A 23,315-nucleotide genomic window follows, 5' to 3' on the forward strand; every position below is an offset into this window, starting at 1 on the left:
CACTTAGTTATTGTATCCACATCACTGATGATTATTCATCAAAGGTCTCATTGCGTAAATGTTTTGTGAAAGCACCAATAGTCAACACTACAATATCGTCGCAGTATCAACATCGAGATATTTGGTCAAAAATATCATGACATTTAATTTTCTCCATATCGCCCAGCTCTACTTCCCCCTCTGTTTCTGATTTAATTATTGTAAACAGACATTTGGTTGTAATTACATGAAGTATTGAGCTGTTTGAACAGTCAGGTTTTATAGGGATGAATTGCTCGGTATCATCAGCATGGGAATGTAATAACATAATGTGCTTAGTTTAGTATGTGTTTTTTTCTTCTTCTCTAAGCTGTCACAAGCATTTCCTGATGACGGAGTGGAGAAATTCCACCCGCAGTCCAAAGAGCTGGATGCCAGGTGAGTTCCATAACACTTCCTGTTTATTTTTAAAAAGTCTTGTTTCTGTCTCATTATGGAGAAGTGTGTTCCAGCAGAGGAAGGCAAGGGAATTTAATTGAACTCTTCCAGAAAGAGTTAACAGTACAGCTGCGGGGCAGCCTCTAGCTCACCCAGTAAGAGCGTGCGCCCCATGTGGGCTGAGTCCTTTGCAGCGGCACGGGTTCGAATCTGACCTGCTGCCCTTTGTTGCGTGCCATCCCCCATCTCTCTTCCCCTTTTCATCTCCATCAACTGTCTATCTAATAAAGGGAAAAAGCCCCCAAAAATAATCTAAAAAATAAATAAAACAGTATGGCTGTGCAATTAATACAATTTTAATCGTGATTAAGATTTTTGGCTCCTAACGATCACAAAAACCGAGCACTCGAGAAAAACGATTATTTTGCAGATTATGTTTTGCAAGTAAACTCTTATTTTGTCTTGTGTTCTGAATGAAAAATAAATAACGTTAAAACGGGAAAAGTATAAAGGGAAATGCGACAGTTCAGGGTGTTTCCACTGTTGATTTGTTCAACTCTTTCACTGTTTTTTAACTTCAATAAATGCAATATCTTTCCAAAAATCGATGACCTATCACGTTAAATAAATAGGTTGGCTAACGTTAGCTAATCGTCCTCTTCTCAAGTCACGTCTGATGAACAAAAAGTTACGGGAGTGAGAAACACAAGGCATTGTGAGCTAACGTTACGTACTGAGTAACGTTAGTACAGGGGTAGTGAAATCGGAAGGATGGGAAATTGTTTTAACATGACTTTAAAATAGGGCTGTCAGCATTAACGCGTTAATCGCGATGCGATTAAGGGCCGAGCATAACGCGTTCATTTTTTTTTATCGCATGCTTCGCGTCGTGCCTAACAGGCTACTATTTTGACCCTTTGCCGCACCTTTACTTATCATCAAGCTGCCATACTTCCTCGTAACACATCCTGCTGCTGCAGGCATGATGGAGAAAGACAGCAGCAACACAATTCTGAATGGCGCTTTTTATTTTCCAAAACTCCCGGACGGCTCATTGTGTAAAGCCGAATTAAAATATCACCGAAGCACGTCAAGCTTGAGCTACTACCTACAAGCTAAGCATAGTACAGTTAACGTGACTGGAGAGTGCTACTAGTTGCCAACCTGTGGATGAAACCAAATCCCAAAAAAATGACTACAGCTCTTGCAAAATGGGTGGCAACTAACTGTAGACATGTCAGCATCGTAGAAGATTCGGGTCTTAAAGACGTACTACGGTTGGCATGTTCTGACCCGTCTTATACATTGCCGTCGAGGGAGAGCATTTGTCGCAAGTCAGCTAACGTGGTTTTGTTGGTCACTCTGGCACGAACAGCACGCCCAAGCTGATCCCACAAGTGTTCAATGGGAATGAGGTCAGGACTGCTGGTTGGAGAATGGGATGTCATCCCACAGCAGTGTGTGACCAGGCTGGTGACCAGCATGAGGAAGAGGTGCCAGGCTGTTGTGGCTGTGTATGGTTCTTCCACACGCTACTGAGGCTCCTGTTTGTGAAATGAATACATTGTTCAATTGCCAATATATCTTGTTTCTTCAAACTTCAATCATCCAATCCACCGAACACCAAACGAGTCAATGGCAAAATAAGCTGTTTGGCATTGGCAGAGAAGATTTGGCAAATTTTTCGTGGCCGCAACCCACATACTCAGTGCTGCTGCTCGTCCCACAAATGCATGTTCCTTACAAATGGAGCGCCATTTGTGACGGAACTAAACAGGCTTTCCAATGGTATAAAATGTATTGCCAAAAGTATTGTTACCACAGAGAAATAATCTGCCAAACACAAATTTCCTTACTTTTTGTGCTAAGTTTAGTAGTGGCAGTGCCGTTTGGCCTAATTATCAATGCCGTTAGCATCGTGGCTAAAAACGATAGTTTATGACAAATCGTTTCAGCTGTGCTTTATAAAATGATGTAATTGTGCTAACTGAGCAACGTTAGCCTTACAAGAGAGCTGCTTCAATACACTTGTTAGATAATGTTTCATTACAGAGTTCACTATTGATTTGTGTTTATCGCTATGTGCGTGGTGGAAATATAATGTAAACAGAGAGCGGCGTGCTAGAAATACAATGCGCCATGACATAGGTCCCCTTCAAGGCCAGGCTCTGACCCGTATATTAGAGAGAGAGAGAGTCAAAAAAGTTCTAACACTGCTTTACAAATGAAGTTAGCCATGCCTTATGCTAGCGTTAGCTTTTTCGCTAGCACTCAATGTACCTAAATGCTTTAATTTAATTGCATGAATGAATTTAAGCTAGTCTGACTTCAATTGTCATCTGTAACTCAGATGTAATATACTGTGACCACGCAGGCATATCATTTATGTTGATTTAGATCACCAAATATTATTAATACATAACTTTGCCTCGGTTACTACTAAGTTATTATTGCTAGCGTGATAACGTTATGGTCCTGTCCTACCGCGATTTACACCTGACCAAAACACACTTTTTACCCGTATGCTGTCGGTCGCATTATCGTTGTCTTATTGTGTATTTTGTCAAAAGACTGTGAGTAACTTTGTTAAGAGTTCAGTTGCTAGTCATGACGTTTTTGGAAGTACAGAAATTGTGTGTTTGTAGCACAAGTATGTTACTGAATGCCCTTCTGTATTTGGCCTGTCTTGCTCCCCTGACGTGGTCACTCACTACAATGGGCATTTTTTAGAGGCCCATTTACGATATAAAAGGTAAATATACACTGGAATATTTCCGTAAGGGCCTTTTACATATTGATACATTGTTGATAATAACATGTATATGCCTGTTTATGGTGAAAATAAGCGATTTATTTCAAGATAGCATATTCGCCCCATAGGGTTACACTGTGGAGTCATCTGACGATGGTATCCAATATGGCGCCCATGATTTGAGTTGGCCAAACTCTTTCTAATATACAGCTCTGGCCCAAGCCCCCAGGAACAGCGTCATGTCTTAAAGCAACCATGGGCCTAGCGGATAACGGTGGAATTGCACCCCTCTGGCCCAGAAAGACTTTTCCCATAGACTTTGCATGGCGAAAGAAACTTCTATATTTCAGCGGATCATTTTTTTTGGGGTACATCAACTTACCAGCCCGAACACTTAAAGGGTCCTTGTTTAAAACATCACGTTTTTAACATTTACTAGTAGCCGAATCCAGAGTTATTAAACTAGGCATGATGAACGCGCATAATGGATGTGAGCTCACATGCTCAGACTGCACTGCAGATGCTCATATGACTGTTCTCCCGAGGTCCTGTAGCTGTAATAATGGATAATGCTAACACTAAAGGTTGTAATTCATCATGTGTTCTATTAGTACATCCATGGTATGTATGCTGTAAAGCCTGTAACGTGGATGAGAGATGAAGCCATGTATATTATTAAAGGACAATTCTGGCGCAAAAACGAACCTAGGGGTTAATAACGGATGTGTACCCACTCTGTCGTTCTCTGGGACATGTTTTCATGCTAATAGATTGTGTTTGTAGCTTGAACGAAGCCAGCGCGGACCGCTGGTTAGCTTACAACGCTAGTATTCGGGGCACAGGGAAAGTAAAAACAAATCGCTATTTATACCACTAAAATGGCTCAAAATATCACCAAACTTCAACGGTAGTATAGTGAGGGTCCCTACATGTTAACCGAAGCATTGAGAACTTTGTAAGTGTACCGACAGTTTATTGAACGAAGAGCTGCGGGAGCTCCGTGAAAGGGCTACGAGAGAGAGAGCTATGCCGCAACAGAGCCTTGTACTTTGGGAAAGCAGTCATGACTTACAGCTGGCGATGCCAACTAAAATCAAAAGCAATTTGCACAATATATCTGAAATAATTGCACCGATGTAAAACATAACTTGTCTAGTTTACTTACTCAGTGGATAACTGTCCATCTTGTCCCTCCGGTCTGGGTCGCCTTCTCCAATTTATTTTCAGGACATGGAAAAAAGTTTCCCTGTTCATCAGAGAGGGGGAATCTTCAGACTGTACAAAACACTGCATCTCTTGGGTGTTGCGACGCAACAGGTCCCACTCCGTGCAACACAGATACTCCTGTTCGGTGGCCATAGCTTCACAATGTCCGCAGGTACACCACCAGTTTCCCAAAGTATGAGGCTCTGTTGTGGCATAGCTCTCTCTCTCTCTCGTAGCCCTTTCATGGAGCTCCCGCAGTTCTTCGTTCAATAAACTGTCGGCACACTTACAAAGTTCTCAATGCTTTGGTTAACATGTAGGGACCCTCACTATGCTACCGTTGAAGTTTGGTGATATTTTGAGCCTTTTTAGTGGTATAAATAGCGATTTGTTTTTACTTTCCCTGTGCCCCGAATACTAGCGTTGTAAGCTAACCAGCGGGCCGCGCTAGCTTCGTTCAAGCTACAAACATAATCAATTAGCATGAAAACATGTCCCAGAGAACGACAGAGTAGGTACACATCCGTTATTAACTCCTATGTTCGTTTCGCGCCGGAATTGTCCTTTAAGAGAAGCTCTGTTCACGAAACTGCAGGCTAACCTTAGTAGCTAGCGCTAGTTAGTAGTTAGCTAGTAGCACAACATAATAATTACATCTCCTTGGTTGTCTAAATACATCCATAGTTTATTTAGATAAGCATGTAAACGATCAGAAACAACAAAAACACAATGTTTAACGTTAGTGAATATTTTATACAATGAAACGGCGAGTTCATGAGTTCGCCACTTGTAAGAGAGAAGCTCATGAACAAGCATGTTGCTACCGGTTGCTAGGACAACACAAACAAACTGTTAGAAGTCCCTCTAGTGGACAAAATGTGTAACAACAACCACATGCATATAGTGGCAGTGACAATGCATAAGCCTGAGTAATGTAGTACATATTAATAACAGGCTTCATTTGAGCATTATATATTTTAATATTATTTGAATATTTTTAAAAAAATAACAAATGAAATTCGAATGGTATTATAGAGGAAGACTGACAGCTCTAACGTACGTGGAGCATAGGCGTAATTAACAGGGGAGATTGGGGGGTTACAACCCCCCCCAATAATCAAAACTGACCAGTGCCAAAGTGATATTGTGAGCGTCAACCACTTCATTTTCTGCATTCTGGTGAATTTTTCTGCAACAATGTATGGTGCAAATGTCTGTATTTATGTAAAGTAAATTATAATAGGTTTTTGGGGTGGGTTGCACTGGCCAGTTTTGGTTATTGGGGGGGTACACCTATGAATAGAGTGACCAATTGTGGTTACCACTAGCTGAAATCAATAAGCAATAACAAGTATTGATTATGTGTGGTTACATGTAATTTAGATGTTCAAACAAACACACGTTACATTTTACAGCTGACAAACCAATTTAAAATCTATAGGTTTACCAAACGGTTCAGTTATCAACCATTAACCCTCTTAGGACAAAAGACCCACTGTCGAGTCCAAGCGATGTTTGACAACAGTCCTACTCAAAAAAGTTAAAAATGTATTTACTATTTTATTCAGATATTACGCTACTTTTGTGAACCCAAGACTTTTGTAAACTCATTTCAAGCACCAAAATAATTGAGTTTAGGTCCAAATTATCTCTTTAAACATTGCTCTGGAACAAATTTGGGCCTCCTTTACAGAAAGCTGAGTTTGTTCTAAACATTTTTATACGAAACACATGGGTATCTGGTTAAATGCAAATATCCTTAAAATGTGAATTTAAAAAGAAATGTAAAAATGTCCCCCCAGAGGGTTAGGAGCAGTTGGATTACATGTTGGTGAAATGTGTATGCAAATCAGAAGACAAGCATATCAAAAGTATTGTGAGCATTACATTGTGAAAGACAATTACTTCATATGAAAGGTATTGATCAGGTGTGGTGAAAAAGTTACTGTGTAACTGTGTATGTGATGTAGCATCTCCTCCTGTAGCTTTTAAATCCAGTTGGCTTTTCCTGTGTCCTTGTGTCTGTCTGTCTGACTTCCTGTCTGTCCCCCTGCTGTCCTGTATCTCTGCCTGCGCCCAGGTGTCTGACAGCGCTGCCATGTCCTGTCCTCCAGCACCACAGCGTCCAGCTGTTCTTCACCTCCACCAGGCCTCTCTCACCCAACTGTCCTGCCTCGCTCCCCTCCCCCCTTCCTCCATTACCCTCCTCCCTTCCTACGGCTCCTGTAGCCCCAACTTGCCCGTTCACCTCCAGCTCTAGTAAGTTTTTTGATGATTTTCTTATTTGGATTTCATGTAATTTCTGCTGTCTTCTTTTTTTGAATGCAGAAAAATAGGAGACTACATGTAGCATTAAAACATCAGAATCAAACTGCGGATGTCATGAATGTGTGGCTGTCAATGTGTGAGTCTATAAATCAGTAAGTGTCTATAGAGGGCAGCAGGAATATACTGTAAAACTATTCTTAGATGCAAGGAAAGAAGGTGCCAAGGAGGGACAGGGCAAGACAGGCAAGATAAAAGATCATGTCTGGGTTTTGCCGTTGGAGAAGAGAGTGAGGGGAGTGGAAAAAGAGGTAATGGAAAGGACACGGCCGTGGGTGTAGGTCTTGGTTGGTGGTAGTGAAGCGCTGAGAGAGGTGAGACTGCAGGCAGGATTTTCAGTTGGTGTGTTGGAGGTGTTGGACGGAGCGAACAGGGTCTATTTTAGTCTGATGTGGGAATTCAGCCTGGCATGTTTGTGTTGGGAAGCCTAGAGTGTGGTGACCTCATGTTGGTGTGTGTGTGTGTGTGTGTGTGTGTGTGTGTGTGTGTGTGTGTGTGTGTGTGTGTGTGTGTGTGTGTGTGTGTGTGTGTGTGTGTGTGTGTTTTATTCTGCGATTGTCACTTCATCCCAAAGAGTACTTATAGCCGTTGGTGCAGTGTATATCTGTGTGTGCTTGTACTTTTGCATGTGTTTCTACATCTGTGTGTGTGTGTGTGTGTGTGTGTGTGTGTGTGTGTGTGTGTGTGTGTGTGGGTGTGTGGGTGTGCGTGCGTGCGTGTGTGTGTGTGCCAGACTTAGGAGACCCCAGGGCAGCAAGATTAATATGAGTATGTCTGACTGTGCTGTAATTTGCCTCCACAAACAAACACAGAGCTCTGCCCCCACCAGAGTATATCACAGTCCATTCTTCATAAGCCGGATATGAGGCTGTAATATCACATTTATTGCACTTAACACAGGGGTAATGGGTTTATATCACACAGCACACTGCTTTCAGAAAAGAACAAAATGACCGAGTCTGCAAGCTCTTAATAATATAATGATAATAAACCTTTCATCATTGCAAAATGCCCCGACATACTGTATTTTTAAAGGTTAAAATTAGGACTCATTTAAGTGTCTCATTTAAAAAAAAACCTTGCATTTAAGATTTTGCAGTTGGTAATAAAATATTTATGAAAATCCCTTATGTAAGCAGTATAGTGTCTTTGCATCTTAACTTCAAATTACACTAAACACTAAATCACATGCTCAGTCCTTCAGAATACAGACACCTCATATTAGTGTATAAGTGTCAATGTGCATTACTAAGCCCACATATCACTGTATCAATGTAATGTGTTCTCAAGCATTTGTTTTCTTAGTTTAACAACATTACCCGGTTAAGCAGCATTGCACCAGTATTGCTAATAATATCTTCACCACCATACATTTCAAATGTAAAGCAGTAGTTGAAGGAGAAAAGGAAAAAATAAGGGCTTTCTTTATTGTACGGATTGTGCTACCTAACAGTATATGTCACAGCAATGAATCCAAATTTTTCTTGACATCTGACACACCTGTTGGTCATCACACACACACACACACACACACACACACACACACATACACATACACATACGTGTGGGGGCAGCGCTGTAGTCTAATCTATTGTAGTGGATATATTGTACTGTATATAAATATATTGGCCTATATATATGGGCCAGAATCTGCCTTTTGGGGGGGGGGGGCATATCATAGTGGGGGGTCTGGGTTTGAGCATCAAAGACTTAATTTCCTGCGTTCGGATACGCTTTTATGCACCAATTTAAGGTGGAAATACCTTTATTTAGCCTATGCGAAGAAGAAAAAAACAGATGACAATTCAAAATATATCAAAAATATAATGGAAAGTATGTTCTTGCATCTCATTGGGAATTTTTAAGTGGGTATATGGAAATCCTGGAACCTTTAGGTTTTGGTAGGGGGGAGTATATATCACAGTTTGTGTTGAGTGGAGGTCACAGTCAAAGTGTGAGGAATGTATGTGAAAGTGGTGGTGGTGGGGGGGATAAACTAATATATAGAGTGAGGAATAAAGGAGTGCTTGTTCTGGTTCTTTCTGCAACTTGGCACCCTAAAGCGAAATGTGTGTTATCAAAACTGTAAACCTACAGTACAAGTACGGTCGAAACAGAACGTGACATGAAACTGATGCAGTGAAATCCAATCCCAATAATGATTTTGGACTTGTATGAATGTAGGATACACTGAAGGATAACGTCTGACTCTAGATGTCATTCAATATTTACAGTAATACAGCATATTCAATTCATTTTTCTTGCTAAGTAATTCATCTGCATAATTTCAAAAATTGCACTTGAATTACACAGGACATTGCTAAGAATGAGTTACTGTTTGATAGCATTATTTTATACGGGCCTTTTTTAATTTTAAAATGTGGCAACAATTACATTCCCGTGCTTAACATTGAGTGTTTTCATGCTCTGATGAACTCACTGTGTGATGTATTACCTCATTTGATCCAGATGTTATTTTGTGTGCTGTGTGAGATATTGATGCCAAGGCTCAGAGTTTGTTTTTTATTCACATTTTCATTGTTGTGAAAACTAAAACCAAAGCAATTGTACTGTAAATAAAAGATACCAAAGTCTTACTGTTTCTTTTGGATAATGCAAAAGTGTTTATTTCAACTAAGCAGGATATGGGTTTTACTCACTTGATAACTAACTAACACTTTGGTGGTGATGACAGTGAAGATAATAAAGGTCTTTTTTTCACTCTGTCCCTCAGGTCTTGGCTGTATGGTTCAGTACAGAGGAGCCAACAGGTTCGATGTTTTCTTTCTTTGTCTTTCTATCATCCATCATCATCATCGTCAGCATCCCTTCTGACTGTATTTCCTCTGTCAGGGCGGTGTACAGAGTGGCCAGCGTCCAGCCCGTCGTCAGCACCCACAGCTCTGTCATGACTCGCCCCTTTCCTCACCTCTCCTCCCTCCCTCCTCCTCTTCCTCCCTCCATTCCTCCTCCGCAGCACTCCCCCCAGCTGTCCTCCCTCCCTCCCCCTGTGCCAGCCCTACCCACCCAGTGCTCCATGGCTGGTGGAGGGGATCCCTCCTCCCAGCCCCATCCCCAATACACTCAGTCCCACTCATACTCCCAGCACCACCTACATCCACAAAGCAGCAGTCAGTCCCTGCACCTGTCCCATTCCCATCCAACATCCCACTCACATTCCCAGTCCCTTTCCTACCCCCAGTCCCATTGCGTGTCTCGTTCCCAGTCCCATACACAGGCACCATCCCAGTGCCAGCCCAACACTCCGGAGCAGAACGGCATCCTGGAATGGCTCCGCAGGCTTCGGCTCCATAAGTATTACCCCGTCTTCAAACAGCTCACCATGGAGGAGGTGGGTCAGCTTTAGATGCCATCCTGTCATTTATTTATTTATTCAGAATACCTTACAGGAAACAACAAGTTTGCTCAATCAATCACTAAAATCTGTATTTCTAGCTGTAGTCATGTTAGGGCTGCACGATTATGACCAAAATGATAACACAATTACTTTGATCAATATTGAGATTAAGATGTTTTATCACGATTCTTCATTAATTTTAGGGACAACATATTTGTATCACACTTTAAAAAACAGAGTACTGCTTTCACTTTTACATGTTGTGCTACGTTCCTGCTAATGTGTAAATCTTTGCATCACCATACTGTATGTATGACTTAAAATAAAAATAAAATTCAGAGGAGGGGCTTGTCACTAAAATGAGAATAGCTAGTCCACCTTAAAGGTCAGCCAACCTTAAGTGAGTCCGTGCCAAAGTTGTCCTTAGCTTCAGGGCTTATGGATGGATAATAATAACTGTAGTTAGACTGGAGTTTGCTATTTGTACAACATTTTAGTTTAAAAAAACATCTTAAAAATACTTCTTTTAAAATCCCCGATGCTTAAGACCCGCAGGGAGTCAATTTAGCCCTGGTGTGATGCTTGCATTACACTGGCGCTGGCTTGATTTAACCCTCATGATGTCCTCGGTCAACTTTGATCCTTTTTTTCAAAAGTTTCTATATAACAAATATGGGTTTATTTCAACCAAATTGCCCAAAAGTAACATGGATGGTTCCATACACGAAACAAGGCTGTGATTATCCAGCAACACACGTTCCCTCAGATCTTAACTATAGCTACTATAACTATAATAACTATTAGTCAAAATAATTCATAATATCTGAGGGGTTTTAACTCAGAAAATAGGTATAATTTCATATAAATCAGGTTTAATGACCATGAATTCCAAAAATAAGTGTAAAACTAGTGGTGATAGGTTGGAATGAAGTTGGCTACAGAGATGTAACACAGAAGTGGGTGATCATTCTTTACTTTATGCTTTCTAAACAGGCAAAACAGACCATAACAAGTACATGGTGGACGGGAAGACAAGGGTTAATATGCAGCAGGAGCTTCTATGAGCGGAGAACTCATTTTATCGGAGAATCATGTCCTTTTAATTGTGGGAAGCCAAAATCATGATTGTGATTAATGTTCAAATAATTGTGCAGCCCTAGATTATGTTCTGTTATGTTTTTTACACTGAAATAAACCAGTATGTCTGCTTATCTTCAAAACATTTATTTTTCCTGTGCGCCCTACAGTTTTTAGCGCTGACAGAGGAGGACCTGGACAAGTACGACCTGACCCAAGGAGCAAAGAAGAAACTCAAGACTCAACTAGAGCTACAAAAGACTCAACTAGAGATACAAAAGTCAGTAGAGTATACTGCAGATATCACTAATCACAAATAATATTGGTGTATCAAAGCATAACTTTGCTACTTTTTAGTTATTATGTGGTAGTTAAGGGCCATTAAAGGAACACGCCGACTTATTGGGACTTTAGCTTATTCACAGTAACCCCTAGAGTTAGACAAGTCAATACATACCCTTCTCATCTCCGTGCGTGTTGTAACTCTGTCTGACGCCCCCAGCGCTAGCTTAGCCTAGCACAGATCCTGGAGGTAACCGGTTCCAACTAGCCAACTGCTCTGAATAACTGACAAAATAACACCAACATTTTCCTATTTACATGTAGTGATTTGTATAGTCACAGGGTGTACAAATAACAAGGTCACTATGCTTTTACTATCTAGTAATTGTTGACTCTATTACTCCAACTCAGTGTGGATGCTGTAGCTATCCTCAGGCAGTGCGGTGTGACTTAAACGTAAGCATACATGCTCACTGGCGTTATTTTGCCCTTTACATCTTTGTGGCAGTGCACGGGGAAGTTCGCAGATGCTTTGTCCCATTATCGATTAACAGACAGACCGATCAGCCGCTGATTTCGACAGTAAATATACAGCATTAGCGGTCTACAAAGAATCAATGGTTAACCAGCTAAAAGTGGGCCGGAGAGATTAGATATACTTAGGAGGCGATAACACACAGAAACACATGCAAAAACATGGACCTGCAAGCAAATGCGTCCACATGCTCTGACTCTCTTACTTACACTTCTTCATGTGAACCTGCTCTTTTTATCTCTTGATCGTGTTTCCAACCCCACTATCAACAGGTTTCCATTAGGCAGGTGTGTGTGTGTGTGTGTGTGTGTGTGTGTGTGTGTGTGTGTGTGTGTGTGTGTGTGTGTGTGTGTGTGTGTGTGTGTGTGCGCGCGCGTGTTCTTAAATAAGACAATGAAAAGCAGTGGTTTTCCATGGTTCCGAGGTTTAACTAGTTTGCAGATGTGTTTGTAGAAGAGCAGTTGGAATGCTGAGGAGCACGTTGAGTGGATAATATCTCCCCCTGGTGGTGATAGGTGGACACAAGCTGCCCTTCAACTCTTGGACATAAACTGAGAGAGTTTAAATGTACAAAACAGGTTTCCAACATGCCTTGGGCCATCATTTTTGTGCTGTTCCAGTCTATAAGAAAAGGTCCATCCATTACATGTCTTTCAAAACAGCAAAACTCTATCTGATAAAGGTATTGCCCCCCTTGTATTTATGCTGAAAATAAGCTTCTAAAAGTAAATGTGATTTACACAAAACAGGATGAACCACAAGATGCATCAGACCTCTCTGCCTGTGTGTGCCCCCTGCAGGGAGATGAAGATGGAGAAGCGACCCTGCAGCGGCATCGCCAGGGTGACGCCATCCAGTCACATGGGACCCTTAACACATGCCACCTCCACTGCAGGTAACCAAGCTGGTTGGTCTCAGGCTATCACTGCTTATTTGCCTTTGATTCACATGTAAGGTTACAATGTTTAGATGTGAGGCCAGGCAAAATGTTCGCCAATGGCCCAAAATGAGTTGATTAATTTAAATGTGACTTATAATTAAACTGTGAAGTCTATTTGCTCTGGTGTCCAGCAGTATTAGACAGTGTTCGCTCCGGGCAGGGTGAATGTATGGATTTCTATTAGGGCTGCACGATATGAGGACAATATCTTATATCTTATTGCGATTATTTTGAAGGATATGAGTCACAATATTGGAGGGAATGATCATTTTGTATTATTATTCTCATTTTCATTGAAAAAGATGAAAATTAAAATGATTATAGTGTGATTTTTGCGAGAATCTGTACCAAAGAAAGATTTTTTTCTTTAGTCTGTAGGATACGATTTGTAGGCCAGAATGTCTCTGCCCAATACTGCACTTAAAAACTATTAGGCTTTTCCATATTTTCTGTCATATCTATAATGTTATAATGTCGGATTTTCATGTTTTTAAAGAAATCCCCGTGAGCTAAAACGTTCTGATTTCCAACTGTTCTGAACGCCCCGCTTTCAACAGTTTTTTTTACTCTCGGCTTAGTGTTATGCAACTCTAAGCCGGTCTTCTATGATTCTATGATTAGTCATCTGCTTCAGGCAAGAACTATTGGAGTGGTTTTTTTTAAGCTACTGCGGTGTTAACATTGTCCCATGTTGCTGCATGCTAACGGCAGTAAAAGATGTCATCTTGGCTGCCAAATGTTGTTAAATTCTCCCCAATAGACCTTTTTCACGGCAGACATGTTGACATAGTAGGAAAAGCACAGGTGTATTCAAAACCATTAATGATGGCTGCATTCCACTTAGGAGAGGCCCTGGTATTGTGCATGCTGACTCACTGAAATAGCTCACTGGGACACTTGATGGAACTGAGCCATCGTTAAGGTTATCAATTTCAGCTGTGCTTTTCCTACTATGACAAGTCAAAATGTATGCTGTGAAAAAGGTCCATTCCGGGTCACGTTACTCCTGAAACATTTCCGGTTATGTAGTATTTGGTTTAGAATCCTTTATCTGCGATGTTTGATGGTAGAAAGTGCTGCTATATTCTATTAGTGTCCACTGCTAACTACAGTAGCTACATGCTAACGCCAGATAGCTGTAATCTTGGCGGCCAATGCTGGTCATGTCTCCCCAAATTCAAATAAAGTCACTTTACTGCTGGGACATGTCTGGTTGTGTAATATTTGGTAAAGAAGCCTTTATTGGTGATTTTTCACGGTACAAAGCCCTGCTATCTACTCCGTTGCAGTCAGTCTCAGACTCTGGAGTGAAACAATGCAGCGGAGCAACAGTGATTCGCGGACATGGTCTGGCCAATCAGAGCAGACTGGGCTTTTTTTTGGGGAGAGGGGGCTGAAGGAGACAGGCGCTCCAACAGAGCGTCTCATACAGAGGGTGAATACAGGTGCAGCAGCCATGGGCAGTATGAGAACATTAAAGTTTTAGTGCGTAACTTTTTGATATTAATGAACGTCCGTTACATTTAAGCCATTGCCAAATGAGTTGCTACAAAGCTAATTAAGACTATCAGCTTTACACAACTCTCTCTGTATTTCCCAGTATAACTATGTTCAGAAGATTGTGTCGTCCGGTGACTTTCCCGCGCAGATAGAAGATAATGACCTCCATCATGTTTTTTTAATCCTCCGTGTCCTCCTTTGCTACTAGCAACTGCGTGGAGGAGGGTGGGGGGGCTGTGCGCGATCACGGAAGGCTTGTATCACGTGGACGCGCCGACAGTGTTGTTGTCATTACATAGAATTTCTCATGGGGGCGACAGAAACGACGTACTATAGCTTTAAAGCACGTTCTAGCAGAATCACAGTAGAAATACAAATATGAACCTGAAAATGCTATATAATAGGTCCACTTCATCAGATATTACGCTAGGGCTCGGTATTGTTCAAAATGTTTTGATACCGGTACTGATACCAGTACTGTGACTTCGATACCGGCTAACCGATACTTTTTTTGATACCAATTTTATAAAACAACAACAATTGCAACATTACGGTACAAATCTTGGTAGAAGCATGCTGCGTGCTGATTGGCTCACTGACGCTGATGAGATTTACTCCTAAGGTATTGAAATTGGGTATTGAATGACGAGGCATTTTTCGATACTTTAGAGGAAATTCAGTCGATGCCTAAAAAGTATTGAATTCGGGAACCCAGCCCTATAATGTGCCCCCCTGCAATTTAGCTATTGCACTAGTCAATATTGCGATTAATTGTGCAGCCCTAATTTGTATGATTGTGAAACAGCCACAATGCTTATTTCACTGCATTAAAAAATGTTAAGACAGCCTAACATTGCCGTGTATTGAAATGTATTTCAGGAGAGCTGCGAGTGGAGGTGGACGCTGTGCTGCACCATCACCCCGTCTCCACAGACAGCAGCTCGTCCTCCGGATACTCCAGCTCTTCCTGCTCGCCCCGAACGCCACTCTGCTGTGACTCTGCCTTCGACAGGACCAGAGACATTCACAGGCGTAAGTTTTTTTTCACAGGATTATTGAATTATCACAGAGTGATAATCCTGAAAAAAAAGGACAGAAGCCAGATCGAATTCTTGAATGCAGCAGTTTATTTCGCATATTTTTCTCTTATTCCCTTATTTGTTAATACTTTAGTCCCATTCAGGTAGGCTACAAAACATAAAATAATACATTATATTATTGTAATATGATAAATGTACATTAAAGCTTATATTAATGAACATCCGTTACATTCAAGCCATTGCCAAATGAGTTGCTACAAAGCTAATTAAAACTATCAGCTCCACACAACTCTCTCTCTGTGTTTCTCAGTATAACTATGTACATAAGATTGTGGCGTCCGGTGACTTTCCCGCACAGAAACTCGAGTGAAGATAATTACCTCTTCTGAAGAGTCCATGAGTCCATCATGTTTTTTTGAATCCTCCATTTCCTCCTTGGCTACTAGCAACTGCGTGGAGGAGGGGTAGGGGCGTGTGCGTGATCACGGAAGGCTTGTATCATGTGGACACACCGACAGTTTTGTTGTCATTACTTAGAATTCCCTAATGGGGGCGACAGAAACTACCCACTATCACTTTAATATTGGCTGAAAAGTTTAAAAACACACATGCGGTAGCACTTGTTGGACCCAAGCGATACTACTTCTGTATTATTATGGAAGCAACAAATAGTTCATGAGATTTTGAATCCCGCAAACATCTGAATTCCTAATTGTAATATTTAATAAACATGACCAAATAAGCATTGAAAATGTTTACTTTGAAAAAAACATCCGTCTGAGGTAGTTTCATGTTGTGCGACCGATTTTACATAAACTCTTTACATAGAATTCCGTGAAGGTGTCAACTGTTCACAAAACTAAATTCAAGTTGTTCACATTCTAATACACACATAGGCATTAAAACTAGCCCTCAACACGCCGCTGTGTCTTTGTGTTCCAGGTGTGTCAGGTCTGGACGCAGCGGGAGGGGGTCCAGAGAAGGACCGGTCCTGTCTCTTCATCCTGAACTCCAGCTGCCCCGCAGGCTCCGCTCGCCCCACAGCCCAGGTCCTACCTGTTCAAACCGATCCAGCTCCTCCTCCTCACCTTCCCTCCTGCTCCTCCCACCTCCCCCTAGGCCTCCCGCAGTCTTCCTACCACCCACAGGCCAGTTACCCCCAGACCCTGCTCTCCCCAGTCTCAAACCCAGCACGCATCCTGACTTCCCCTCGAAAGCCCAGGCCCCCTCCGCTGTGCACAGACGACAGGACCAAGCCGCTGGGCTCGGGCCTGCCTGTAGCCGCGGCAGGCTTCAGCCCAGGGCTCAGCGTGGGGTTGGGGGTGGGGGTGAGGCTGAGGCTGGAGAACCTGTTCCCTGGGATGAACATGGATAGCTCCTCCACGCTCCAGGACTCGCTGGCTTGCCGTGGCATGGCAGGGGGTGCCGTGGGTCTGATGGTGGAAACCAGTTCTGCTCTGACCTCCACCTCCAACAGCCTCCACCATGTCTCCCACCCCCCACTGCACTTCCACCTATCGTCCTCCTCATCCCCTTCTCCGTCTGGATACTACTCCTACCCGCCTACTTCTTTCTCCTCGCCCTGTCCCTCCACAAAGTCTGGCAGCTCCAGTAGTGGTGGTGGTGGCGGCGGTGGCTTTGTTCCCATGGCAACCGCGAACAGTGTTCCTGTGGCTGCTGTGCCCTGCAACACTTACTACCCGACCCAGCCTACCTCTAGCCCCTCCCCTTCCCCCTCCTCTGCCTCTTCATTGGATCAGAGTCTGGGTCACACCCCCTCCATGTGTGTTTGCAGCTTCTGCGGTTGTCGGGGGAACTGTGGTGCCTACGGGGCGTTGCCTGGATACACAGCGGCCGGCTACCTGCAGCCATTCTCGGCCGGCCCGTCACTCTTCACCCTGGGTCCTCTGCTCCACCTCAGCCCCCTGCTAGCCTCATCCAGCACCGCCAGCGCCACGCCCTTCTCCTACCCAATGATGGTGCCGCCGCCCCTCTACCGCCACAGCGCTCTGTCACCTGACCAGCAGCAGGGCTTTGCCATCTACCAGCCCCATGGCATTGTGGGAAACGGAAGCCAGAAACGGGCAGCAGGGAACGTGTCGTGCTATAACTGCGGCGCCGGCGGACACAGAGCAGAAGAATGCAAACAGCCGGCCATGGATTCAGCACAGCAAGGTGAGTGAGCGAGTGAAGGAATGAACAAATGAACTGAACTAATTATTTCCTGATCGACTTTGTCAGCATTCTATTTAGGGCTGAACGATTCGTGGAAAAGAACTAACTGTGATTTCTATGCCAGATATTGTGATTACGATTCGTTTGGCGATTTAAAAAAAAAAAAAAACAGTTTAGCTAAAGTTCAGTATAAACTGTGCAACAGATAAAACGTGTGATGGAGCATTATAACATGAGACACCATCAAAACTGCTCTATATTCTTATGAAAGGATGGGAACATAGGTATGAATTGCCAGCAATAAGTGTTTTTCTTTAAATCAGCATGGGACGTTGAACAGAATTCAAGAATTCAAGATATGTAACACTTATCTTATGAAAAAACAGTAAATATAATAATAAAAGGAAGGAATAAAAAATGTTAAACCGAATGTTACACCAAACATTCAACTAAACATTGCACATTCGAATAATCGCGGTCTTCGCTCTTCTTTCAAATTGCGATTTTGATTTGAAAACGATTAATCGTTCAGCCCTAGTTCAATCGGTTATTCATTTGTTATTTCAAATTAGCAAATGTAATGATCTTTTTTTGTTGTAATGCCTGCTTTAAAAGCTCATTTGAATAATTTACGAGCAGTGGAGTAGTAAGAAGCATAGAGAGCGGTCCGTTGCCTTGCTGCTAGAGAGGAATGGATGATTGCTGGATTTAATTGCTTCATATTCCTATTGGTCAGTCATTAAAATTCTCAGATGCATCGTGATTCTCTCTAGAACGATTCGATGCTCAATTCTGATGAAGTTAATGATCGATATTTTATTTTATTATTAAATGTGTTGATTTTTATTTAAAAGTTACTGTCTCCAGACAAGTACAAATCAAAAAACAGAGTGACTGAAAGAGGATGGGATAATGGACAACAACTTAGAGTTTAGGCAAGAGTGCAGAAAAAAAACACAAAAAAATGGCCAAAAGGAAACAATAAATACATTTTGTATATATACACATGATCTAATAAGACATAGATAAAATAATTAGGCAAAACACATATAGGCTGTTCATCTACTTTATCACATGACATCTGACCACCTCATGTTTCATGTTCTAAGAAGCCAATGATCCACCTTGAAACATGTCTGAGCCTCTGACATGGAAGATTACTGTGAGAGAAGGTGACTTCCACAAGCATGTTTAAGGCTTCAGCATGGAATGACTACAAAATAAAAACCTCAGTAGACAAAACATTTCATTAAAACTTGTGTGTGACAAATACTGTACATGTCAAAATTTAAACTTTGTTTAGCTGCTTTGTCGGGGAAGCAAACTCTGAGTAGCAAACTCAGATTGATATGTATATTTTTTTAAATCACGCATGGAAATTTACATTAAAAAACTGTTCGATAATCGGTTTAGAATCGAATCGTGAGGTGCGAATCGATTCCCACCCCTATAAAATTATATTAATTAAATGACAGGCCAAAACTCCAGCTAATAATGTGACACACTTTACAACCCCGCTGACTTGTGTTGTCACCATAACAACTAACAACTATCGCTAAGTGACCACGGCAAACTGTTTAATGTCCGTTGTAGTCTCATTCAATTTCTATGTGGCACACTGCAGACTCATTGGATAGATGCTATTATTACTGTAATGTTTTCAATTAGATAGTGTTAATATTCTATGTGTTATTATGTGTGTGATTACAAAAACAATATTCACACTATCAAGAAATGGCACGTACACTAATGTTTAGACCGCAACCTTTTGTCTGGATGTAAAAGATAAGTTTTGTTATCTTACTTTACTATAAACTATATTTAATGCTTGACTTTCTTCTCTAACTGACACATTTTTCAGATTATTATCTTTTGTACAGTTTTACTTCAAACACATGGAATTAAAGTTCCACAGCTGCATTTTAAACAACTTTTTTTTGGATTCTTACTAGTACGGCTAGGTTCAAATAATCTATTCTCCAATTAAAATCGATCTTTGTTTGAGTGATTCATAAAATCTAGAAATCGATCTTTTAATACATGCCTCTTTTTTTTACCCTGGATGTATAACCCACCACAAACTATTTGGGGATCAATTCTTAATGTAAACATTAACCTGTTTTTTCATTATAAATCATATTTGAGGGTTGCTTGCTTGCTTGTACAATTTGCAGCACAGGTTTTCTGAGCATCTCTTTTATATCCAAGCAAAAATGTTGTATTGTAACTGAAATTTCCCTAACCTGATTGATAAACCGTAGAATCGAATCGGTGATTGCTCCCTTTGGCAACCACCTGTTCAATATTTGTGTTTTTGTATATGTAAAAACTGGAAAATGTATTGCGGTATCTACCGGACGAAATAGCAATGCGGATTTCGGTGACTCATTATGGTGCCACTTAGCTAGCTCTCTGCGCTGCTCTCTGATGCTCCGTAACAGATGTTTGAGGCAACAGAAACATTGCATGTCACGCTAGTAAACACTAATAACACGTTACACAGCAGGTAACGTTTGCCTACCATTAGTAGTAGCTACAGTAGTAACTGGATTAAACACGGTTAAAATGCTGACAGCTCAACGGTGTAAAAGTGTGACTGTATTTCACTGTAGAGGATTCCAACAGCGGGACGTACAGTCTGCCGCTAAAGCTATGAGCTAACAGACACAAACTAGCACTGGTCACTGAAAAACAAAACAGACGTGAATAAAGGTTGCGTTTACTTAAAACTGGTAAACCTCGTAGTGCATTCAAAGTTATTGTAAAATACAAAGTTATTTTCTCATCTGTTTTTTTCTTTTCTTTTAACAGCAATTTACTGGTGAAAGAAGTAATTATTGTTAAAAGTTATTGTTATTACATTTTTAATAATCATTTAAATTCCCCCCTTTATGTGCTGATCCAGAAATTGATCCAATCCGTGACTCAAAACCGCGATCCGATCCGTGAGTTTTGTGATCCGTTGCACCCCTATTTGAGAGGGATGGGAAATTATATTGCCAGCCATTCTCTCATTGAGAGAACGGGAAATCATTGGCAATACCCAGGCCTAATTCTTACATTAATGATAAAGTTATTATTGGTATTCTTTTTTAGGCACAGCACTGATTTCACAGCACAATTCTATGGATAATATCACCTCTTGTAATTGGGACTCATTGTGTTTCTATGTGGTACAACCTATAATCTATCCATTTAAATTTTTCTCAATCGTTTTGGCACATTTACTGAAAAATGTATCAACCTCATGAGTCATCCAATCTCTCCTCTCTGTCTAGCTACAACATTTTATCGACATCACATCTGATATCCTCCCTTGCAGTAGCCTCCTACGTACTTACGCCCAATTTTCATTTCTCTTCAGTACTACGTCTGGATTTGCGGTATAGTCTTGGGTTTTCTCCATAGACAGTATATAAACTGAACCAAAAGATCCCGTTGCTCTGGACGGAGACCAGTGAAGGATATTAGAAGCACTTTTCCGGTGAGCGCTGAGCGTTACTGCGCAACCTCCAACTGAGAGAGATGACGTAAATGTGACGTGAGCAACCTGTCTGAAAGTTGTAAGTCTTCTGGTAGCTGTGCCAAGAGAAATCTCAATCATTCCCAATCTTGCAGAGACGGAGAGCGTAGGTATATGTAAGGAGATAACATAGGCACAGGCTAATTATTGCTAACTAAAATGCTAGTTAACATTAGTAATTAAACTTAAACAGCTAATGTAAGTCGAAACTGCTTGCGATCTTCTCCTGTATTATACGGTAATTCCTCTACTATGCGACAGTAAGTCGCTTGGTTAGGACACAATCGTTAGCCTATTTTTACAAAAACACCTGCTACGGAGCCATAATGTGAGGTACAAGGTAATGGAGCCTTTTATACATTGCCCTGTCAAAGTGACGTCAAAATGAATGGCAGTCAATGGAATGCTAACGGCGGGTGAATGTTAACATCAAAATGGCGCCATAGGATCTACAGGTTATTGACAGACGCTTACCCCCTTGGTTTTCTCCAGCCAAATTTTTGGCGGTCCAATCAGCAAACAGAGGGAGTGGCTGAGAATGATGACGTTGAGGCTGTGCGCTAGAGTTTAGTTCCATAATGGCGGCGGAGAAAGATGCGAGCGAAGCCATTCGGTCCGTTGTGGCAACGTTGCCAAATATCCAGAAGTTAAAGCCCAAGCATGAACTATCTTTGCTGAGTTTTGTTGGCATGATGTTGTGGCCCTCCTCCCCGAGGGTTCGGGAAAAGTTTGATTTTCCAGCTCGCTCCGTTAGTGGTGAAGGAGTGGCTAAGGCGAACGCTAGCGATGCTAAGCCGACGTCACGACCAAACATTAGCGATTGGTTATGGCAGATCCAGAGTGGCTCTGGGCAGATCCAATAGTTTTAAACTTCAACAGAGTACCAGCCTTCAAGGAAGTTAACACTTGTCAATGGAGAGTGGCCAGACTCTCTGTACAAAGGAAATGTACCATCAACAATCTGCTGTGATATCCTCACTTGTCACCTGTTTGCATTTGGTTGCTCTCAATTGTGAGGAAATTGTATTGTTTCCCTTCTAGCCTAAGTCTATTCATCTGAAAACGTTTACAACAAAACCACATACCTATTATGTATCTAACATATGTGTGACAGGTTATTGTGATTGTTGGTTGCTCTATTTTGCATGCAGGGGTTTACACAATGAACATGTGTGTAATTGCATTTGAGAATAATATGATTCAATAGCAAATTAATGCAAAGGCTTACTCAGTGCATTTGGTGCCAACGCAATGACAAATGACTAGTCACGTGAACAACTGACCTTATGTTCATATGAGTAGTCATATAGTTTGACAAAGTTCAATAGTCATAGTCAACGATTGTGCCAAAGCGATTGAGAAAAACTGTAATAAGAATAGGACGTTTTTTTGTTAATCAATCAAAGAGGGCCTACTACAGTTGGCTCAAGCATGTTCTATCTGGGCATTGCAAAAGCTTCAACACAGCAACTGTATTCCTCTGTTGTGTTTCACAGGGACATTTCGACTGAAGTACACTCCTCATTCTGACAGTAAGGACTCAGGGGACTAACCAGCAGAAACACCAGTGGATTTCAGATGGCCTACTCCTGACACACCTGTACCTCATGTTCCCGCTGAAGCTAGTGGGCAGCAGCCATCGACTGCCTGCCTCTGAGTAGCCTGTCCAAACGACTGTTGATCTGAAAGCACAGACCCATTGTGTCTTTTGTCATTCTTTTACAGCAGTTTACAGAGAGATGAGAGGAGGACAGAAAAGAAACAGATTGGTGAGAAGTGGAGAGGAGAGGAGCGGCTGTCACAGTCTGTGTAGTCAGATTAACTTTAATCTTTCTTCAGTTCTGGAGATCTGTAAACTCTGGCTCGCTTCATTTCAGAGATGTAGCTAGAACTTTGCCTGCCATGTTACCTAGTATGGTGCAGAGAGTCTCCAAATCTGCTTCCCAGCTAAATGACTCAGCATTTATAGTCTTCTAGATGGCCCACAAACCAAAGACACAGCACTCCAGAATCCTCATAACATCCTGGGCACTTGGTCAAGTGCATTTCTACTTGTCTGAAATCATGCTTTTATTGTGACAGACTAGATACCTTGGATATATGCCCAGCACCAGTGTTATCTTTCCCTTTCACTGGATCTGCTGGTATAAATCTTCTCATACTGTACTATTCAAAGCCTTGATAC

The 23,315-nt window shown here is 41.6% G+C and overlaps 1 protein-coding gene across 5 annotated transcripts in view; it reads left to right on the forward strand.

Annotated features, from left to right (window-relative positions):
• zcchc14 (zinc finger, CCHC domain containing 14) overlaps positions 1–23,047 on the forward strand; it is a 48,144-nt gene extending 25,097 nt beyond the window's left edge. For 3 of the 5 annotated variants that reach the window (XM_078257766.1, XM_078257762.1, XM_078257764.1), the window contains 9 exons: positions 350–417; positions 6,456–6,634; positions 9,435–9,471; positions 9,554–10,052; positions 11,306–11,415; positions 12,702–12,847; positions 15,272–15,424; positions 16,375–17,607; positions 22,627–23,047. In XM_078257766.1, coding sequence (XP_078113892.1) covers positions 350–417; positions 6,456–6,634; positions 9,435–9,471; positions 9,554–10,052; positions 11,306–11,415; positions 12,702–12,847; positions 15,272–15,424; positions 16,375–17,607; positions 22,627–22,682 — 2,481 coding nt within the window. In that variant the 3' untranslated portion in view covers positions 22,683–23,047. The remainder of the gene's footprint in view (positions 1–349; positions 418–6,455; positions 6,635–9,434; positions 9,472–9,553; positions 10,053–11,305; positions 11,416–12,701; positions 12,848–15,271; positions 15,425–16,374; positions 17,608–22,626) is intronic. The other 2 variants (XM_078257765.1, XM_078257763.1) reach the window with 2 other exon arrangements.
• Positions 23,048–23,315: the final 268 nt, after the last annotated feature.

Source organism: Sander vitreus, chromosome 8 (assembly GCF_031162955.1).
Source record: "Sander vitreus isolate 19-12246 chromosome 8, sanVit1, whole genome shotgun sequence".
Classification (NCBI taxonomy): domain Eukaryota; kingdom Metazoa; phylum Chordata; class Actinopteri; order Perciformes; family Percidae; genus Sander; species Sander vitreus.